Source organism: Lichenostomus cassidix, chromosome 5 (genome assembly GCF_008360975.1).
Source record: "Lichenostomus cassidix isolate B80296 chromosome 5, HeHo_3.0, whole genome shotgun sequence".
NCBI classification, from domain to species: domain Eukaryota; kingdom Metazoa; phylum Chordata; class Aves; order Passeriformes; family Meliphagidae; genus Lichenostomus; species Lichenostomus cassidix.
The window spans coordinates 44,418,275-44,437,450 of NC_139486.1; the positions used below are offsets into that span (position 1 = coordinate 44,418,275).

The 19,176-nt window shown below is 47.7% G+C and overlaps 1 protein-coding gene across 7 annotated transcripts in view; it reads left to right on the forward strand.

The window, feature by feature from the left end:
- Positions 1-19,176, forward strand: part of LOC146436495 (uncharacterized) — a 74,406-nt gene extending 55,230 nt beyond the window's left edge. For all 7 annotated transcript variants that reach the window (XM_085062730.1, XM_085062731.1, XM_085062733.1 and 4 more), the window contains 9 exons: positions 6,725-6,832; positions 9,859-9,968; positions 10,520-10,568; positions 11,615-11,735; positions 12,627-12,721; positions 14,290-14,355; positions 15,737-15,836; positions 17,090-17,242; positions 17,433-19,176. In XM_085062730.1, coding sequence (XP_084918856.1) covers positions 6,725-6,832; positions 9,859-9,968; positions 10,520-10,568; positions 11,615-11,735; positions 12,627-12,721; positions 14,290-14,355; positions 15,737-15,836; positions 17,090-17,242; positions 17,433-18,709 — 2,079 coding nt within the window. In that variant the 3' untranslated portion in view covers positions 18,710-19,176. The remainder of the gene's footprint in view (positions 1-6,724; positions 6,833-9,858; positions 9,969-10,519; positions 10,569-11,614; positions 11,736-12,626; positions 12,722-14,289; positions 14,356-15,736; positions 15,837-17,089; positions 17,243-17,432) is intronic.

Genomic DNA, 19,176 nt, shown 5'->3' on the forward strand with positions numbered 1-19,176 from the left:
CAAAGTGGGAGGCTCTCCTGTGACTTGGTTCTTTCTAATTAGAAGTTAGCACTAATTGTTTAGGGACCTTGTGGGTAAACCACCAAATTCCAGCAGGGTACAGGGAATTCTTTCAGGTCCTGGAGGGTGTTTGGGGTGGGTAAAGATGAGTGGTTTTAGCACACCTTGGCTTCCCTGGATCAGATGATGGGGACAGACAGGATCCAGCATGAGAGCTGTGGAGCATTAGTGATCTCCAATCCCTGTCTTTATTGGATTTCCCTTGATAATTAGTGGGTGTGTTAAACATGCTGTAGCTGATGTCACTTAGATCTGCTGGATGGTGAAGGGTAAGAGCAGCAAGTGGGTTTTGGGGGTCTTTGGGTCAGAAAATCAGAAAGCTCTTGTAGTAGAATAAAAGATGTTATAAATAACAGCCTGTAAATGGTTGATGACTCTTGGGCACAGAGATGGCATTGTCCCATGCTGGGGGACTGGAATTGGCCATCCCTTCTCCCAGCAAGCAGAGAAGCAGTGCTTGGCCCTAAGCAGAGAAGGAGCAGTCTGGTTACCCTGGGGAGTAGAAAGGAGCTTTGGTTTTACTCCTGTGCAGCCTAACACCTGCTGCCTTGCACCAAGGCAAGTGCAGGCAGGAAGGTCTGTAGCAGCCACACACCATTAAATGCAAAGACCCCAAGAGATACAAAAGAAGTGCTTTTAAAATAAAAAAAAAGTAAAATTAGGTTGTATCCTTCACCTGGATGTGCAACCCCATGCTCTTGTGTCAGGAGCATGGAAGCTGTTCAGATGTTCCTGCTGCCACAACTGGATGCAGTTCAACTGTGGCATTTCAAGGACCTTATGCTGAGATCACAGTCATGTCAGATGGTTATGTGGTTTTTTTCGAGCTAAAGTAAATGTGACAGGCCCTTGGTCTGATTTTCCTAAAGCAGAATTGGTTGGTTTTGTTCCCTCTCAGAGCACCCAGACTGCCACATCTGCATTGCATGTTTCCTTCAGGTTTGTTTTCACCACTTGGCTGACATGATAGAAACTCAAGTGTCACAAGACAGCCTCTCTGTGTTATTTTAACAATGACTAAGATGTCATCTTTGAAAAAACCCTCATATTGAAAACAAGAGCATTCTCTTTGATGTTAATTTTGATATGTTGTGCTTTATTAGAGGGGAAAAAAATCTTGTTGCAGGAACCGCAGGCGGTTTCACAGGGAAGTTGCCCTGACTTTGGCTCTGCTTGAATGATGTAGAAACCCATCTTATTTTCCAGACTGGGACTTCTGGTCTTCAGGGCCAACCTTTTCAGTCCAGTTCATGTGCTGGAGCTGGCAGACATCTGATCATATCGAGTGCTTGATGAAGAGGGACTTAGCAAGCAGGCCTGTGTGTTTTGCAGCATCTTAGTACCTGATTTGGGCTTAAGTTATTGTCTCATCTTCCATGTTGTGAAATGTCAGCAGGAGGAGGGAGGTTGTGTACCCATCCAGGGCATTGACCCCAAAGCAGCCACCTGTCAGTGGGCAAGAAAGCAGCTTTTTCAGACCCCTGGCATGAGCCATTGCCAGAGAGCAGCAGGTTTGGCTTTCTGTTCTGCCACCTGCAGCCTGTGTGCATCCCTGTGTGCTCCTGGTTGCAGTCTGGGTCTTGTGACTGTCACAGATTATAGGAAATAAGGCTGGAAATAAAAAAGAGGGGGACCTTTTACAGTTCCTAGCCTAGAATGGCCTGGCTAGGAACTGAAATAATTTCTGGCATAACCTGTTTCAGGATGAGCAACAAATAGGATTATCTTAATTAAAGTAGTGCCCTGGGGCTCCCTGTGCTCATCATTGCCTCAGATCTGTCTCCATTTCTGTTCTAGACACATTTTGTAGCAATCTGATTTAATTTCAGTAGCAAGATCAGCAAAAAGTGACACCCTGCACAATGCCTCATATGGGTGGGGTTAGAATGATGCAATGGTGCCTTTTTCTGGCTGAACTTCCACAGGGGAAAGGGTACAAAAATAACGGAGTCCATGAAAGGACCACATTGTTTTGCAAAGTTAAGGTATGTCAAACGTGCAAAAAAGTGCTATACTGTGTTACTTGGGGTTTAGCACAGGGAGGCTCATGTAGCATGTGTCCTCTTCACGGCTGATTTGAACCTGAGTTTAAATCCCAACCTGACTCTGCTTGGGAAGGTTAGGAAATGGCTGGTGTCGTGTAAGAATCTACACAGTTCAGGCAGCACAGTTTTGCAGATAAAAAAGGCTGTGCTGTGTGCACTCCAACAGTGGGATAATTTATTCATTGTAGCCCTGAAATGGATTTCAGCCAGAAGCGTCAGTCATAGAAGGAGATATGACCTCTGCATCATTTGCAAGCTGTGTCTTGCTGCTGGCCATGTGGGATGGGGTCTTTAGAGAGGGATGTCTTTGGTCATAGATGTCTGGTTTTTAGGCAAAGCCTGCCTTTGTCCAGGGGGGAAGCCTTGTCTCTGCTAAGGTCACGGGAGTGCAGGGTGCTTAATCCAGTGCATGCCAGCAAAGCGGTTTAGGATGAATTGGAAATCTGTATGGACTGTCACAGACCCCCAGGAGCGAACAGTCTGCTAATGCCAGGGAGAGCCAGCAGACGTTTGTCGTGCCAGGGCTGGCTGAAGTCAGATCTCCTGCCTGCAAATGCCATGAGAAAGAAAGAGGCTTGTGTCTGGGAGCTGCGGGATGGCTTTGCTTGCTTTTCTTCTTCCATTTTGGAAAGGCAGGTAGCATTTTCCTCTCCTCCAAAGGTAGCCTGGGCAATAAATACCTACCCACCAGCTTTAGGATTTAAATCTGCCCCTGCTTTGCTGTCACCCCATTGGGAATAGATGCACAGGCTCCAGCTGCAGGCACAACAGCTGAGCTGGGAGCAAGCACTAACTGTATGGAAAGAAGGCCATGTGTGGTGATGTCCAGTCTGCCAAGTGTCTTGCATGGCCACATCATCAATTGTCTGGCTTTGTGGTACAAATAGGAAATCCTCTTTTCCTCAGTGGTGGTGGTCATGGTGGTGGGTGGAGGCTTCACCCACCACTCCAGGCAAAGATTTCTACAGCTCAGTTTTCCTGGTGCATCACTGGTAGAGGATGAGAAGAAGTCCTTTCTCTCTGGAGGGATCACTCTTTGAGCCCTAAAGGAATTGAGGAAGGAGGGCTGCCCCCACTTCAGGGTGTTGGAGACATATGCTGGATATGTGGAAATGCTTGAAAGGGATATCATCATGCATACCCAAAATCTGAGCATTGCTTCTGCAGTCTCTTCCTGGTTATCCACGCACATGGCCGAGAAGCTAAGAGTGACAGACTCCAAAGGGTGAAGGTGAATGGCAATGTGTATATTCTGCTTCAAAAACCAATCCACCCCTTTCAAATCCTGTATTAATTTCACTGTCTGAACTACTGCAAAAAGATGTTCTGTCTTTAAAGGCAGTGACTCCATCCTTCTTATTAAAGACCTGGAGCAATTGGTTGGGTACTTCTCAGAGGAGATTGCTGGTCTCCAGTAATCCAAAGATGGAGCTCAAGTGTGTACCTCCATAGTCTTCCCCATCCCATCTACCAGAAAAAAAAATACGTGGGGAGGGAAGAGAGAGGAATGGGGTGATAATGGCCTCTGTGCCATGAGCTTTCTATGTTAAAGCCTGGACATGGAAGATGATCCTATGGCAAAACCTGGAGCAAGTTGTAGACACTCTGGTTTCAGTCCTTGGCTGACACAGCCTTTCTACAGTGTCTTGAACCATTGCTTTGATCACCAGCATCTCCCTTTGTGAAGTGGAATGGTGTGCATTGTCTGTCAGTCTGCATGGGACATGATGTGGGTGCTGTCTTCCCATCTGTAAGGGCTGAGCAGTCTGTAAGAGACAGAAGAGAGTGACCTTGAGGGTTTTTGATTGTCACATGGAACAGGCGTTATCACGTGCTACCTTACCTCTGTCACTTCATCCTAGTGTAAATACCACTTGTAATGGTAACATCCCTATTTTCCTTCATGATGAAGAAAAGTTGCTCATTTTTTTCTGGGTGACTCACAACTCTGAGGTTTTATCACTTTCATGTCTGGAGGTGGTGGGAGGAGGAAAGCCCTTGGATAAATAACAGGAAAGCATTTCAGTTCAGTTCCATCTCAGTATGTTTTGTTACTTGTCTGTTCCTTTCACAGCTGCGCAAAGAAAATCATTAGAGGCATTTACTATATGCCACTGAGGGTTGCAGTCATTAAAGTACAACAATACTAGCTCTGGAAATTCAAAACAAAATTATTTTCTTCCCATGGACCTGAGTATCATCATATGCCTTGGCAGCTGTCAGTCAGTCTCTCTTAATCCATTGGAAATAAGCAATCTTTTCTGAATCAGTGTTTTTATCAGAATTGGTACGTACTCCAGTTTTTTGATCCTGCCTCAGCTTTTGCTTCATAGAGGCATGAGTGCTTGCAGGAGCCAGGCTTTTGTGGGCTTCTACTACCTTGGGGATGTGGTTCATCTAATCCTGTTGCTTTGTGTCTCTTAATGCTTTGCTCTTCTTTCATCCTGATTTAATGACTCTCAGGAAATGGGTCTTCCAGCTGGGGAGGGTGAAGCTTTCCCACATGGCCTGAAGGTTTCTTGTCCTTAGAAGCACCTCCTCATGTGAGCTTGGATGAGCAGAAGTGACTCCTTTGGGTGTACAGACGGTGAATTACTGATGTACCACTTAAAATGCAGGATGCTCTTCAACAGGATGGTGGTCTTCCATGGGCTGTCATACTAGTGAGGTTGCTTTTTAGGGGGCAGCTCTTATTTGGTGCATACAGAGGGAAGGGCAGGATCTGGTAAAGGATTTCTCTAGGATTTGGTCCTGGCTATGCACTGGACCTTCATGGTTGGTGCTAAGGAGCACTTGGGACAGAGCAAGCATTTGGGAAGTTCTAAGGGTGGGGTTTTAAATGTTGAATGTCCATTACACTTTCAGGATCAGGATACATTACACTGACACTTTCTTTGTCAGCATAAATACTGAAATATTTATCATAATGGAGGGGGAAAGCATTCTCACACACATCTGGTTCTCCTGGTCCTACATGGTGATCTTGGAATTTACTACAGAGCTATTTTATGTACTTATTTTGACTGGGATAGTGGTGTTAGTTCTTTGCTGTCCCCATGCCTATCTGCTTGAAGCCCACCTCCTGTCTTACCTCCTGGCCTTGTAACTCTTTGGGATAAGGGCTGCTGTTCCTGGGTTTTGCACTCGGTAGGTACAGTGCTACCATGAAGACAGTAACAAAATAAGCAGTGGGGGTCTGTGCTCATGGAGGCCGTGAGCCAGCACAGTGCCATGGTTAAGGTCTCTATATTCTTGTGAGAGGCTGATGTTGAAAAGTGAAGTTGGCAATAAAAAAGCTGGTGGTGCGAGGGGGGTCTGAAATGAAAGGCAACAGGAGCAGGTGTTCAGCTTGGTGTAAGAGATGCAAATGCAATGCGGCAGGCCCACGTCCAGAAAACCTTCTGTTAGGATCTTGTGCTTCCCTGTGGATTGCAGTCCTTCTCTTACATCAGCTTGGATTGCATGAAGCAGAACACACTAGGGAAAAAGAAGAGGGATTTTGAAGGTGGTGGTATGTATTTGTACCACGCAGTGACAGTAGCTCTGGTTGATTGCCTGGTTGGGCACTGCCCTTCTCAGCTCCGAGTTCATTCCCATGACTGGAAATCTGGCGCCTCTGTCTCTTCCCAAGCAATTGCCTGGTTTTAAGGGAGCACCATGAGACAACATAAATACCCTCCACAGCTGGAGTTTGGGTATGTGCCACAGGTCCTTCTGTGTACCAAAGGGCCCCAGGAACCTGGAGGGGTGCTGCAGTTGGTTTCATAGTGCAGCTGCAAGGCATTTTACAAGTGGGATGAATGAAAGGAAGGAAAATGGCCAGAAACGGACCTTTTTTCTTTCTTATGAAGCTTTTCCTTTTAGTGGAAGAAGTCAGCAATGGAACAAAAGCTCTTTTTTTTTTCTTCTGTTTTCCATTGAAATTTAACGGGGTCTTTATGGTAAGAAAAGGGAAGAGGCATCTGTGAGATGAAGTTAATGAAGACCTCTCCTATGAATACAGGTTGAGATAGCTGAGGTTGTTCAGCCTGAAGAAGAGAAGGCTCTGACGAGACATTGACAAGTGTGGTGTTCCAGTACTTAAAGGGGGCTAATAAAAATGAGGGAGAGTGACTTTTTACACAGGCAGATAGTGATAGGACAAGAATGGTTTTAAACTAAAAGAGGGCAGGTTTAGGTTAGATGTTAGGAAGAAATTCTTTACTGTGAGGGTGGTGAGGCACTGGCACGGGTTGCCCAGAGAAATCATGGATGTCCCATCCCTGGAAATGTTCAAGGCCAGGTTGGATGGGACTGTGAGCAACCTGGTGTAGCAGAAGGTGTCCCTGCCTATGGCAAGGGTGTTTGAACTAGACAATCTGTAAGGTCTCTTTCAACTGAACTGATCTACGATTCTGTGGTTCTATGATTTTTGACTGAGGAGTTGTCTTTGATGGATGCAGGTACTTATCTAATCCATCAGATTGGAGATGCCTTCTCTGTGCCAGTGCAGGCAGAGGAAGTGATCACTTGGGGTGCCTGCTCAGATGACTGAGGATCTGCAGCAACAAACCATGGAGAAAATCTGTTCTGCCACCAGCAGGACCCAGCTAACCTTGCACGTGTTTTCCTCCCTACAGATGTGCCGGCGTGTGTACAAAGGGATCCCGCTTCAGGTGCGAGGCCAGGTTTGGTCACTACTGCTGGATGTTGAGAAGATGAAGAAAGAGAACGAGGGAAAATATGAGGTATGGGCTCTTCCTGGCAAAGACAATAGAAGCAAAGTGATGGGGAGGTCAGATTGGTTGATGGAGCTGTTTGGGTGGGGACTGAAAATGCAAAGGGTATCAACTCTTTTTCCATAGGTGTATATTAAGCTGGGGTCTTTTAGCATGTTAATTGACTGATTTCATTAATATGCTCCTTCCTTTTATTCTGCTGGAAGCTGGGAGCAAAGTTGCAGTCAGTGTTACTGCATCTTTAGGGAAAGATGCAGGGAAGAGTGAGGGGAAGCTTTCCGTAGGCAGTATATAGAAGCCCTTGGTGGGTAATTAACTTATTTTGCAAGCTTGTGTTATGATTTAGCTTGCATCATGTACCAGGGTGAGGATCAGGGTGTTGTGGAGACAATTATTTTTCAGAGGCAAGAGGTTGAGTGCTGCTTCCAACAGGTGTTTCTAAAAATCCCTGCCTATTAAGCAGGATGATGCTAACACTCATTATAGTTAGTCAAGCGTGGATGTTACTGGCGAGGTGCCGCAGGGATGGAGGCACACGCAGGGGCTGGGGGATGGCAGGCTGGGCTCACCACAGTAAGCACAGATAAGGAAGCTCTCCCAGCACGCAGATTAAAATTGTGCTCCCTCCCTCAAAGCTGTGCTGCACAGGCAGGGAAGCAATCCAAACAAATGAAAGTCACAAGGAGTTTATCTGTGCTCCAGAGGGGTCTGCGATAAACAGGAGCTTCAGGGCTAATAGGCTTTGCTGGATGCAAGCCCTCTACAAGCTCATCTTAATCTACCTCTTCTTTGGTGCCACCTGCCGCCAGTAATTAGCTCTCCCGTAATTTTCTCCAGGAGAGGCTCGGTGCAGGTCCTGGGTGAGGGGTTTTGCTTTCAAGAAGGGACTAAGTCTCAGACTTGTGTCGTAGAGGGACTGGTTCCAAGGCCATCCTATTTCTCCCTGGGGCGTGACTCATGGTACAAAAGCCCAAAGGCTACCATGGGACATACCACATGTGCTTTTGATGTAGGTGTGATGCTCTGCCTCCCTGGGGTTTGTTAGCTGCAGCCAGAGGGCTTGAGGGGAGGTTGAGAAGGCGGGAAGAGAAACACACTGGCCATGGAGCAGAGCAGAGATGTCCTGGCTTTTACCCACTGCCTTGTACAAGGTCTTTGAGATGGGACTTCAGTTTTCCAGCCTCTGCTCTGCCACCAGCTTGCAGGGCTCACAACACTAATGAGCTCCACAGAGCATCTGTAGAGCCCCCAGGTTACTTACACAATGGAGAAAAGGAGAATAACCCATCCTATGTTTCTTTTCTAATGTGTCACAATTAATAAAGCCTCCTGGGTGCATGGAGGGGACAAAGTGCTACCTGCCTACTAGTCACATGCAATGATTTTTAAAATACCCAAAGCAGGGTATTTACAGTCTTTGGGAGATTTCTGTGTTGTTCTGGCAGAGAAAACAAGAGGGCCTTTAGCAGGAAAATTTGAACTGAAGTGACCCAGTGTGCATGAATAGTCATCTCTCAGGTAGTCTGCCTGCTTTTTAGAGGGTGAGAAGCCACAGGATACAGAGACCACAGTATTTACAGCAGGGAAATTATGTTGTTCATCAGATCTTCATTCCATCATCACTTTTATCCTCACTTGTCCTGCACAGGCAATAATTCACAATAGCCCCTGTATTGTTGCTCCTCCATACAGCTGCTTTCAAGGCTGGTGTTAATATTTCCAGGATACTGTGATTGTCCTAAGTGTTGGCTGTGCTGGACATGTGGGGGCTGATGACCTTCTGATGTTCCCCAGAGCTGATGTGGCCACCTTGGGAGGTCAACAGCAGCCTGGAGGCGCCTGGTATCAGGCTGACAGGCATTCACAGGATGGCATCTGCTGGAGCAGATGATAAGTATCTGTGCAGATGTTCTATTTTCTGTCTCCTGTGTGAGCCAGAAGGGGTCCTGACCCTGGGCTCAAGGCAAGTTGGGCTTGCTGCTCATCTGTGCTGCCTCTAACCTGCTGGTGAACCTTAGTGTGTCTGAAGACAGTCCCAAAATGTATTTTCTTCATGCAATTAACCCTGGAGACATTGAAAGAGGAGGGCATGATCACTGCTGGTATCTAAAGGCTGTGAGATGAGGTGCTTAGCTATAGCATAATGGTCCTTGCCTGCAGTACAGAGCTGAACAATGGGTTGCAAATGGGACTGCAGTGGGATTGTCCACGGAGCATCTTCAGCTTGGGGCTCTGGGGGCACAGTTGGTTGAGGTGGTCCTAAACTTTCATTTAAATTTCTATTTTTTTGCAGTGGACTTCAGTTATTTCTCTGTGTGATGCTGCCTTAAATGATTTGCCAGCCTGGGGGCAACATGGGGATTCTTAGCTTTGAGTTTAGCTTCTGTTCTGGACTCTGACAGTTTCTTAAAATTTGTATCAGTCCAAGGGAATATTCCAGGACTGCTTTTCAAGTGGAAATTCCTTAAACCTAAGATGATGCTCTTCTTCAGGGAAAGTAGTACTTGGAGATCACTTCACAGAGTCTGTTGTAACAGTTTGGACTTTATTATGACTGAGTCTCTGAAAAGCTCGGGGACCTGGTGCGTACATCTGTGTATTGGTTCCTTAAGGAGATGTATTATTCCTTAAGCACCAATAGAGCTTTTGATACTTTATGACAGCCAGGCAGGCAAAGAAATCAAAACAAATCAGAGTGGAATTGAATTGTAAAGGTTTTAGATTCTGAAAAATCATTATCTGCATTGGAAGATGGGTGAAGGCTGGGTTGGCAGCTGCTGCTGTCTTCTAAGCAGGTGTGTGAGGTCATCCTCTTCTCCCTGGGCCAGTGGCACAGACAAGGGGTCAGGGACTCATCTCTGGACTGCAGTTCATTGCTCACTGCAAGACATCAGTGTCCCCTGCTCTGGGGAGCTCTGTGCAGCTCTCCAGCTGCCACTCCTGCTGTAGGAATGCTGCCTTCTCACTGTGTGGAGAGAAGGGTGGGCTGAGATGCTGTCTGATTGCTGCCTCTTGTCTCCCCCTGTCCCTTCCAGCAAATGAAAGAACAAGCAAAGAGCTTTTCATCAGAAATCAAGCAGATCGATTTGGATGTTAACCGCACCTTCCGAAACCACATCATGTTCCGGGATCGCTACGGAGTGAAGTGAGTATGGAAGGCTTCTGTGGCTATATGAGCAGTGCCAGTGGATATGTGGAGGATGAGCTGGGTAGGGTGGCCACCAGCACCCTGGCTAAGAGTGGCTCACAGGAGAGAAAAGCCACCTCTGCCTGGTTCTCAAACTATCATCCCACAGTACCATCCACAGATGTGGGGCTCCAGTTCTTGAGCCAAGCATCAGCCTGTTGCAGTGTCTTGTTTCCCAGGGGTGTCAGTTGCAGAGGTCTTGGTTTGGGATGGCTAGGATGATGGGGTGGGCCCATCAGGATCTGGGAGGAATGGGGCCTCCACAACAGAAGGGTTTGGAGAGGTTTGACAAAGTGGCTTTGTCACTTGGATTAGTCACACCTGGCTTCCCTACACAGTCTCTGGAAGAAGGTGCTTTCCAGTTCTGTGAGCCCTGCTCCTTGCAAAAGGCTAAAGTGCCAGCTGGCTGGATGTTTTCAGAGTCTTTGCTTTCTGTGTGTATGCATTGGTGTGCTCACAAAGATGGAGACCTCATGCTCAGGTGTTTTAATATCCTTCTTTCTCCCCAGGCAACAGGCACTCTTCCATGTCCTGTCAGCATACTCTGTTTATAACACTGTAAGTAGTTAGACCAGCTAACGTGAGTAATGTTGAGCTTTACATATCTATGTGCATAAAGATTTTAAAAAACCTTTCTATATATATATATATATGTATATTTGTGCAGACATATATAGTTTTGTGTGTGTGTGTATATATGTGTATAATAAATACACAAATATTTAGCTAGTGGTAATTCCAATTTTAAGTCCTAATACTGGCTTGTACAGAGAGCTGCAAGACTCTCAGGCAGCACAAGAGTCTTTGCACAGTTATTTCATTACCTTGTTCATTTTGTCACCTGGTAAATGACATCTGGCAGATTCAGTTTGGGCGAGTGTCAGCAAAGAACAAGGATTGCCCTTTGGCTTTCCAACAACACTAGTCTTCTGGCAGTCTGTCACGTTTCTGACTTGTTGTCTTACACCAAATGGCATCCTTGTTGAAAACACTGATTTACTACAGCAAACCAGTCATTTTTAGCTGAAGGACACAGGCAGAATAAGCCTGAATTAGCAGCTGAACCTGCTGCCTCCAGCTCCAGGAGGTGACAGTTGTCCCAGAAGATGCTCAGGGGGTTAGTTAAGGAGCCTCCCTCATGCCATATGAATGCTTACCAGATTTATTTATTGTTTAATTACTTCAGTGCTCATATGGCTGAAGGAATCCAAAACAGCACCAGAGCCACATGCTGTTTGTCATCCCAAAGATAGATTGGACATAAGGAAGACATTTTTTACAGCGAGTGTGGTGAGGCATGGAAATAATTGCTCAGAGAAGTTGGGGGTGCCCTATGCTGGAAGCATTCAAAGTCTGTTTGGATGGGGCTTTGAGCAACTTGGTCTGGTGGAAGTTGTCCCTGCCCACGGCAGCAGGGTTGGATGAGATGATTTTCAAAAGTTCTTTTCCAACCCAAACTACTCTCTGAGTCAGTGACATGGTAGATGCTGTAGACATATGGGAGCTGTGAATTTGGACATAAACGGTAAAGGCTTTGGAATGGGACAGACCTTGGAAGAGGAGAGGGAAGTACAGGCATTATGGTAGGCTTTTGACTATTGCAGGAAGTGAGCTACTGTCAAGGGATGAGCCAGATTGCAGCCATCCTCCTGATGTACTTGAACGAAGAGGATGCATTTTGGGCACTGGCACAGCTGCTCACCAACCAGCGCCACGCCATGCACGGTAAGGCTGGGCTGGGGGAGGGGGTGTCTGGCAAGGGGAGGGAAGATTGTTGAAGTTGGTCGGTAGAGCTTTGTTTCTCCTCACATACTTGTTTAATTAAAGTGGGTGAGGCTTAACTGTAGGCACAGCCTGACTAGGGAGCTGAACTTCACTCTTGGAGGCAGACAAGTTCTTATCAAAAAACAAGTTTTATCCACACTGAGCTTTAGTGCTCAGTAATTAACACTTTCACATAAGTGCTATTCTCCCTCCAGGGTACCTTGCCCTTGGCAATCAATTAATTCAAGGTTATGAGTTTATAGGAAGTCTCACAGAAGTACATCCAAGAGTATCCACTAAATGTGGATGTAATTCCACTAAATGTGTGCTGTATTATTTTACTTCAAACACATTAAAGATCCTTTCATCTTACTTGTGGTTAGCAGTAATCTATGCACAGAAGGTTATTTTATGGGCAGAGGGCTAAACCTTACGGCTTGATAACTTTGGACAGTCTTGTGTGTCCCACTAGATTACAGGGCAATGCAGAAGCTTGTGATGTTCAAACATATTCAGCTTTTCTCTGAACTTTGGTAAGCACTGAGGTGTGCTCAGAGAGCTCTTGGCCAAGCCCAGTCTCAGGTAGTCAGTGGGGGGAGCTGTGTGGGCCTGCTGTGTAGGGCTGGGTGGGAAGGACCAGCTGGCCTTGGTCTGAGGGTCCCATTGCCCATGTAGATGGGGTGAAGAGTGGGCTCTGGAAAGGAAGGTGAAAGGAGGTAGCTGGGCACCCTGTGATTCAGCCAAATTCAATAGGCAATGCAAGAGATGAGTTTCTAGAAAATCAGGCTATCCCCATCACTGCTCCAGAGCTTTTCTGATTGTTTTTTATTTCTCTTCTCTTTTTTTGTTAAGGTTTTTTCATTCCTGGGTTCCCGAAGCTGCAGAGGTTTCAAGCCCACCACGAGCAGATTTTAAACAAACTGTTTCCCAAACTGAAAAAGCACATGGTAGTATCTCTTTACTATTAGTCTTCCTTATATTATTGCCATGTTTTAATGATAAAGCAGCTAATACAATGTTCCACCAAACAGATGCACAGCTGAATGTATTTCTAACCATGTAGGACTGCTTCAGCTGCAGAGGCAGGTATTTATTAAATGGGTTGCCCAAATCTTGCGGAGGCGAATGGTAATCGTTTGTTTGCTGGTCATCATTAGTGAAGGGACTGATAAAATTTAAAGGCTTCCCTAGGAGAGCCAGGCAGGAAGGTTTACAGAGCCTGCAGCAGGAGCAACTGTTGCGTACAGTGCAGTGAGGCTGGGCTGTGTCCTTACACCAGCTGCAGAGTCCAAAGGCTGATGCTGGTCTGTCTGGAGACTTATTTCAGTAATTATTAGCTCCAAGTGCTTTGCTGTTGTTTAAAGACAGAAGGCATGTAAGATTTTCTGTGTGTTTTGTTGCTTGGGCATGTCCAGTTGCTTTTCTCTCTAGCAGATGGTACAGGCTCATTTGATGGCTGCAGGAGCATCTGCAGGATGCACCAACTGCAGTCTAATGTCCAGGCCACTGTTTTGCAGCACCTGTTCATCTTTTTTGTCTTGCCCTCCCTTGCATTTAGTATATACAGTTGGTGTCCAGTGGCCAGACTCCTAAAGTTTCTTATGCTCTCCAGGGGCTTGGTTGCCCCCATCTCCAGAAAAAGGTGTTGTATTACCATCATCTGCAACAGCTCTTGCTTCATGCTGCAAATGATCCAGTCTTGGCTGTAAAAGTGAGACAGAGCCATGTTAGGTTTTCACTTAATTATAGTCATGGGCAGGGGAGGGGATGGGAATAACTCTGAAAGCTGCTCATTCCTTCTGCTCCCAAAGGCTTTCCAGGCTTGCAGGTGTGCAGCACCAGCCAAAAGCAAAGGCCAGAGGTGGCCACTGATGCCATGGGCTTCTTTCTCTTCCCATCCCCACTGCTTTTTTGGCTTTGCAGCAGAGGTCATGTCAGCTTTGCACACATGCAGAGCTCTGTGCATTCCAGCACTGGGCACAGAGGGAGAAGTGTTAGACCGAGGTGATAATGGTGAGGTTTTTAAGAGTTTTCCTTAGCCTGTCAGGCTGTCCTGCTCCTGCAGCAGCCATGCCATGCAAACAAGGTGGTGTTTCCAAAGGTGGCTTGACTGTGCTCTGAGAGGCTCACATGGGAATTGCAATGGAAACAAAAATGGTGGCCTGCAAGGAGTGAGTGGTTTGGGTTCCTGGAAGGTTTTTGTAAGTCCTTGGAGTAGGTATTAGGTCAGAAAAGCTTCTCCCAGAAATCCTTCTCCAGTGTTGTGGTTGAAGCCTGGTCATATTGAGGATCAAGTTTGATGAATGTCTTGGGCAGAGGGCCAAAGCAGGGCTTCAACACTGGTATTTGAAGCAGGGGCTTTGTTGGGATATGGGAGACAAACCACAGCCCCATACTGCACCCAGACCTCGGGATATAAGTAAACCAACCAACCTCCCCCAAGCCTTTTGAGCTGCTTGAACCTCCAGTAACCAGCCTGGTGAAATGTCTGTCTCTCTTTGCTGTTTTCCCCTAGGACAAGGAGCAGATGACTACCGGGATTTACACGACCAAGTGGTTCCTGCAGTGTTTCATTGACCGGGTGAGGATGCTGTGGGGTTTTTTTGCTACTCTGCTGTTTGCATGCATGGTTAATCTGCCTGGGTTTTTTTGTAAATATCATACTTAGAAGAAGGTGTTAATATTTTATAAGGTGGAATATTGTGCACACTCCCATAAGGCAAAAAAATTAATAAGAGAGAAGCTAAAAATAACTGCATGTCACTGATGACAAGCCAATTCCGGCTGCCTCATCACAAGCAGTCGCCGGGAGATGGCTCAGCATCAGCAGCGTCAACTTCAGAGCTGGGAGAGATCTTTCTCTTGCCTACTGGCATTGCTGCAAAGGCAATTAACCTCACTTTGACTCTGAAAACAAGATAGGAAGAAGAAGAGCTGAGAGCACAAACCTCAACAAATAGCAGTACAGCAGCTGCAGGCAAAGGAACGGATTGTGACTGGAAACATGTGAAAGCATGAGAAAATTACCCTGATTTGTCCAGAGCTAATTTGCCAGTCGTGAGCTAAGACTCCTTTAATTTTAGGGTCAGCATTGTGCTTGCACACTTGAGTGCAATGTCCAGACTTGTTAATGATTAGACATCTGTGTACCACAATCTCAGTTTTCTGTAGCCCCATCTTCTATAAAACAGCTCCTTCCCCTCGAGAGGGAGCTCACTGCTTTGCAGTCTGCCACTAAAAGCTCTATGAAATGCAAAGTCCCTTTAACTGCACTAGCATGTGGTAAAAGAACTGCAATAGTCAGTCATGCCAGACTCTGGAGAGTAAGTGCAGCATCCTGAGTTTGGACTTAAACATCACAGTAGGACTAATACTAATTTCTGTGTCAGTGAAGTGCCTTAGATCTTTGTTGGAGGTATGGGCTGCTCCATCACTTTGGATATCAGTTCAATCTTGTTTGTCAGATTGGGTCTGGGCGGAAATGGAAACCTCTTGCAGAGGTAGTTTTAGCAGGCAGAAATAAGCCTGTATGTATGGAAGACCTCTTCTTTGGACACCAAATAAATGATTTTTTAATGCTTAGTGAGGCATTGTTGGGCTTTCAGACCTGTCCCATAAATAGCCCTTCTGGGAAATCTGGATGGACAGTTTTTTTGTGCTCACAAGGCTGAAAGATGGTGATGCTCCCTCCAGGGTAGGGTAATCCATGTGCTAGCATGCTTGTGAGGAAAGTTTCTCCTTTTTCTGCATTCATGGATGGGTTTTAAGTATTTCCCCAGCCACCCAAGTTCATAAGCTTTAAGGCAAAACCATAGAGGATAAAAAACATTTTTGTGTTTTAGATGAATTCCTGACTTGCAAAGCCTAGCCCTATTGTGTGTTTTGGTGCAAGGGGATGCAGTGGTGGCAGCAGCCTCTGTATCATCATCCCATTTGTGTATTTGTTTGTGTGTTTGAAACAGACCCCGTTCACCCTGACCTTGCGGCTGTGGGATATCTACATCCTGGAAGGGGAGCGAGTGCTGACAGCCATGGCTTACACCATCCTCAAACTGCACAAAAGTAAGGTCCCACCTGACTGCAACCCCTATGGCTGTGGTGGCACCATGCTGGACCTTGTGCTGCTGGCCTGGAAAGCCTTGCTAGCCACTTCCAGCCTGCTTGGTGCCCTGTGCTGGCTGCAAAAGGCACAGTCCCGAGCTGATGCCCCGGGGAGGAAATGAGGTGCTGCAAGGGTTGACTTGCTGTGTTTAGCACACAGAAACCACACCTGAAATGCTCCCAGCTGCCTCTTCCTGTGTGCTGTGCCCCACATATTCTGTCAACTGGCTTTTGGGGGCAATACAGACAGCAACCCATCTGCAGAGCTTTATGTGGTGGTTCAACTGAAAACTCTGTAGAGGGAGAAGTAAATCCATTAATATACTTCTAAAAAGATCAAAACCTGATTTTCTTGCGTAACATGAAGGCAGTGATGTTTCTACCTCGAGATCTTTGTAATTTTGAACCTCTTTACTCCCATAAGTTGATAGCCTTGCTCTGTCACTCTTTTGGCCTTCATCTGGGGCAGGAGCGCATCATGAGAACCTTTGAGCCAGCGGGATTTATGAGACTGCATGTGCTAGTTTCTGCGAACAGCCACTCTGCTCTTATTCAGTTAAATGAAGAACAGGCTATCCAGAAATAAATCTTGAAGTATCCTATTTGTCTGCAAAAAGTGGGAAAATGGCAGGCAGGCAGATGTTTCAGTCTGGCTGTGAAATCTCTCCTCTCTGAGGAATGTGTGGTGCAGATTGGCATCCCTCCCTGCAACCTGTTCCTGCCTGTAATCCCACCCCTGTCTGCAATTGTGGTGAGGGCCAGCACCTCTTCCTGCATCCCTGACTGCTAGCTGATGCAGGTTGGGGTCCTTGGCTGGTGGTGGCAGCTGGTGGTGGCAGCTGGTGGTGACTGATGGCGGCTGTTCAGCCCAACGCTCAGGGTCTGTCTCATGGAGCTTTTCCTCCTCCTAGAGGCATTGGTGAGAACTTCCAGAAATGGCCCAAAACCTGCATCCTCATCAGCACAGCTCCCAGCCCTGCCTTTGTCCTGCCATTGTGGGGCTAGTGCTGAGGTGGTGTGGATATGTACATGTATTGATGACCCTGACCAACAGTGGCAACGTGGCAGAGAGGCAAGAGTGTTCAGGCTGTTTCACTGTGGAGTGGGAACAGCAGCAGAATCGAAGATAAAACCAAAGCATGGTGTAACCCATGCTGATGCTACCCTGCAGTTTGTCTGTGCCACTGCCATTACTCCTTTTTCCCATCCCCCAGAGCGGTTGCTGAAGATGACACTGGAAGATTTACGTGAATTTCTGCAGGAGAAAATTGCTGCTTCCCTGCAGTACGAGGATGATGCTGTCATCGAGCAGCTGCAGGTGTCAATGACTGAACTGCGCAAGATGAAATTTGACCTGCCCCCACCAGGTGGGTAGAGGGGAAGGTGGGCAGCCCAACAGGGACCAGAGCATCCCGCTGGTGTGGCTGGAAGCCAGGGCAGCCTGGAAGGGCTGGCACCTGTTGGGTGGAAGCATCTGTCTTCCTCACATTCAGGGCATGCAAAAACTAACTGATGCACAGTTTGGGTTTTATTTTGTTTTCTCTGCTTCCAATGCAGCAAAGCCTGAGGAGTTTCCAAGGAAACCCCTGGGCCTGGAGCTCTCCCTCAACCCAGTAGCCATAAAGGAAAACGCAGCGGCCAATGGCCAGAATGGCCGAGTGGGTGAGCACACCCCAGACAGGGAGCTCTATCCCCACAGAGTTCCTGGTGCACCAGAAGGAATGACAGTGGTGGAAGAGAGGATTCCCACCTTTCAGGGCAGCGAAGCAGCTGAAGCAATGAATGTGCCTCCTCCTGAACGGCAGCCACTGGATGAGGAAGGTCAGGTGGAAGCCATCATGGATGGGCAGCCATCATCTTTTCTCAAGGCAAGAGAGACGCAGGCTCAGCAACACCTCCCGCTCACAGTCCTGCCTCTAGAGCAGCCTGTTCTTGCTCCTGCTTGTACCATGATGGACCATGGAGTCTCCCTCCATGCCCCAGCTGAGCACAGCTCCTTAGACTCCTCTCTCCAAAACAGGCTGGCTCCTCCCGACTCAAGCACTGCTGAGCTTTCCACTACGGACCATGCAGTGCGGCAGCCAAATGCTGCTGCCTTGCCGGCAGGAGAACAGGCATCTTCCCTGAGCAGAAATGCAGTGCTCCACGCACCCCCCCATCCTCTGCCGGCCGGCTGCCGGCGGCTCTCCCTCACCTCGCAGAGCGATGGCTCCCCCAAGAGTGAGCGCGGGGAGGCGGCAGACGACAGGCACTGCAGGGCGGTGCTGCCAGACAAAACGGGCCTGAAGCGCTCGGCATCCAAAGCTGCATCCACAGGAGAGCTCCTCAGCCTGCAGCACAACGGACTGGGCAGTCCCACCGAGGCCATGGGCACGCTGCCCGTGCTCAGGCAGGCGGGGGGCAGTGTGCCCATCTTGTCCAGCAGAGAGCCGGAGGCAGCAGGGCTGGCCGAGGGCTGCCCCACCCAGCGGGCACCATCCCCTGTGGTGGAAGGGAACAGCCCCTACGTCCTTATCAAAACCACCACTCCCCTCCACCTGGCCCATGCGACAGAACAGGACTTCTTGAACAGAAAGCAGGTGGCATTGCCTCTGTCAGAGACTGGACATCCCCTGCCTGCAGCCTCCACGCAACCACCTCTTATGGCAGATCCAGAGGAGATAGAGGTCCAGAAAAGCCTCCAGAAACCATTAAATGCACTGCTGAAAGCCCCACGACCCCCGCTGAGTCCCAAACCAAAATTACTGCCACAGGTTGCCAAATCACACTCAGAGAACAGTTTCCTTTCAGGCTCTCCTTCCCTGGAAAAGTTGCCCAAATCGGTGACGTTCTAGTGGGGATGGGGAAGGTGAGGGAGAAGAAGCAGGCTCCGGAGCAGCACCCTTGTCCCATTTACAGGATCCCCTTCTGTCAGCAGGGCTGTTGGGGTGACAGCACAGCACCATTGCACGTCAAGCTGTGCTTTGGTACGGAACGCCCAGCGAGGAGTTGAAGCGGTGGCCACCAGCACTAGTAGATACCAGCAGATTGTATTTGCATGTTTCCTATGGACAAATTGGAAAATGCTTTCATTTTTTGTTCCTCAAAGGTCCCCAAGCCTCATCGCTTGGGGGAAGAGGCAGGGCTGGTGAGTGTGTTGTGTGTTTTCTCCTGCTCCTGCCTGCCGTGGGAGCCCATGGCCAAGGAAGCAGGCACAAGGTGTCAGAGTCCGAAATGCTTTCTTTAAAATGCTGCATTGGCGCAGCCACAGCATTGCTTTCAAAGGCCTTTGTAGCAATAAATCTTTATTTCATTTCCCAGA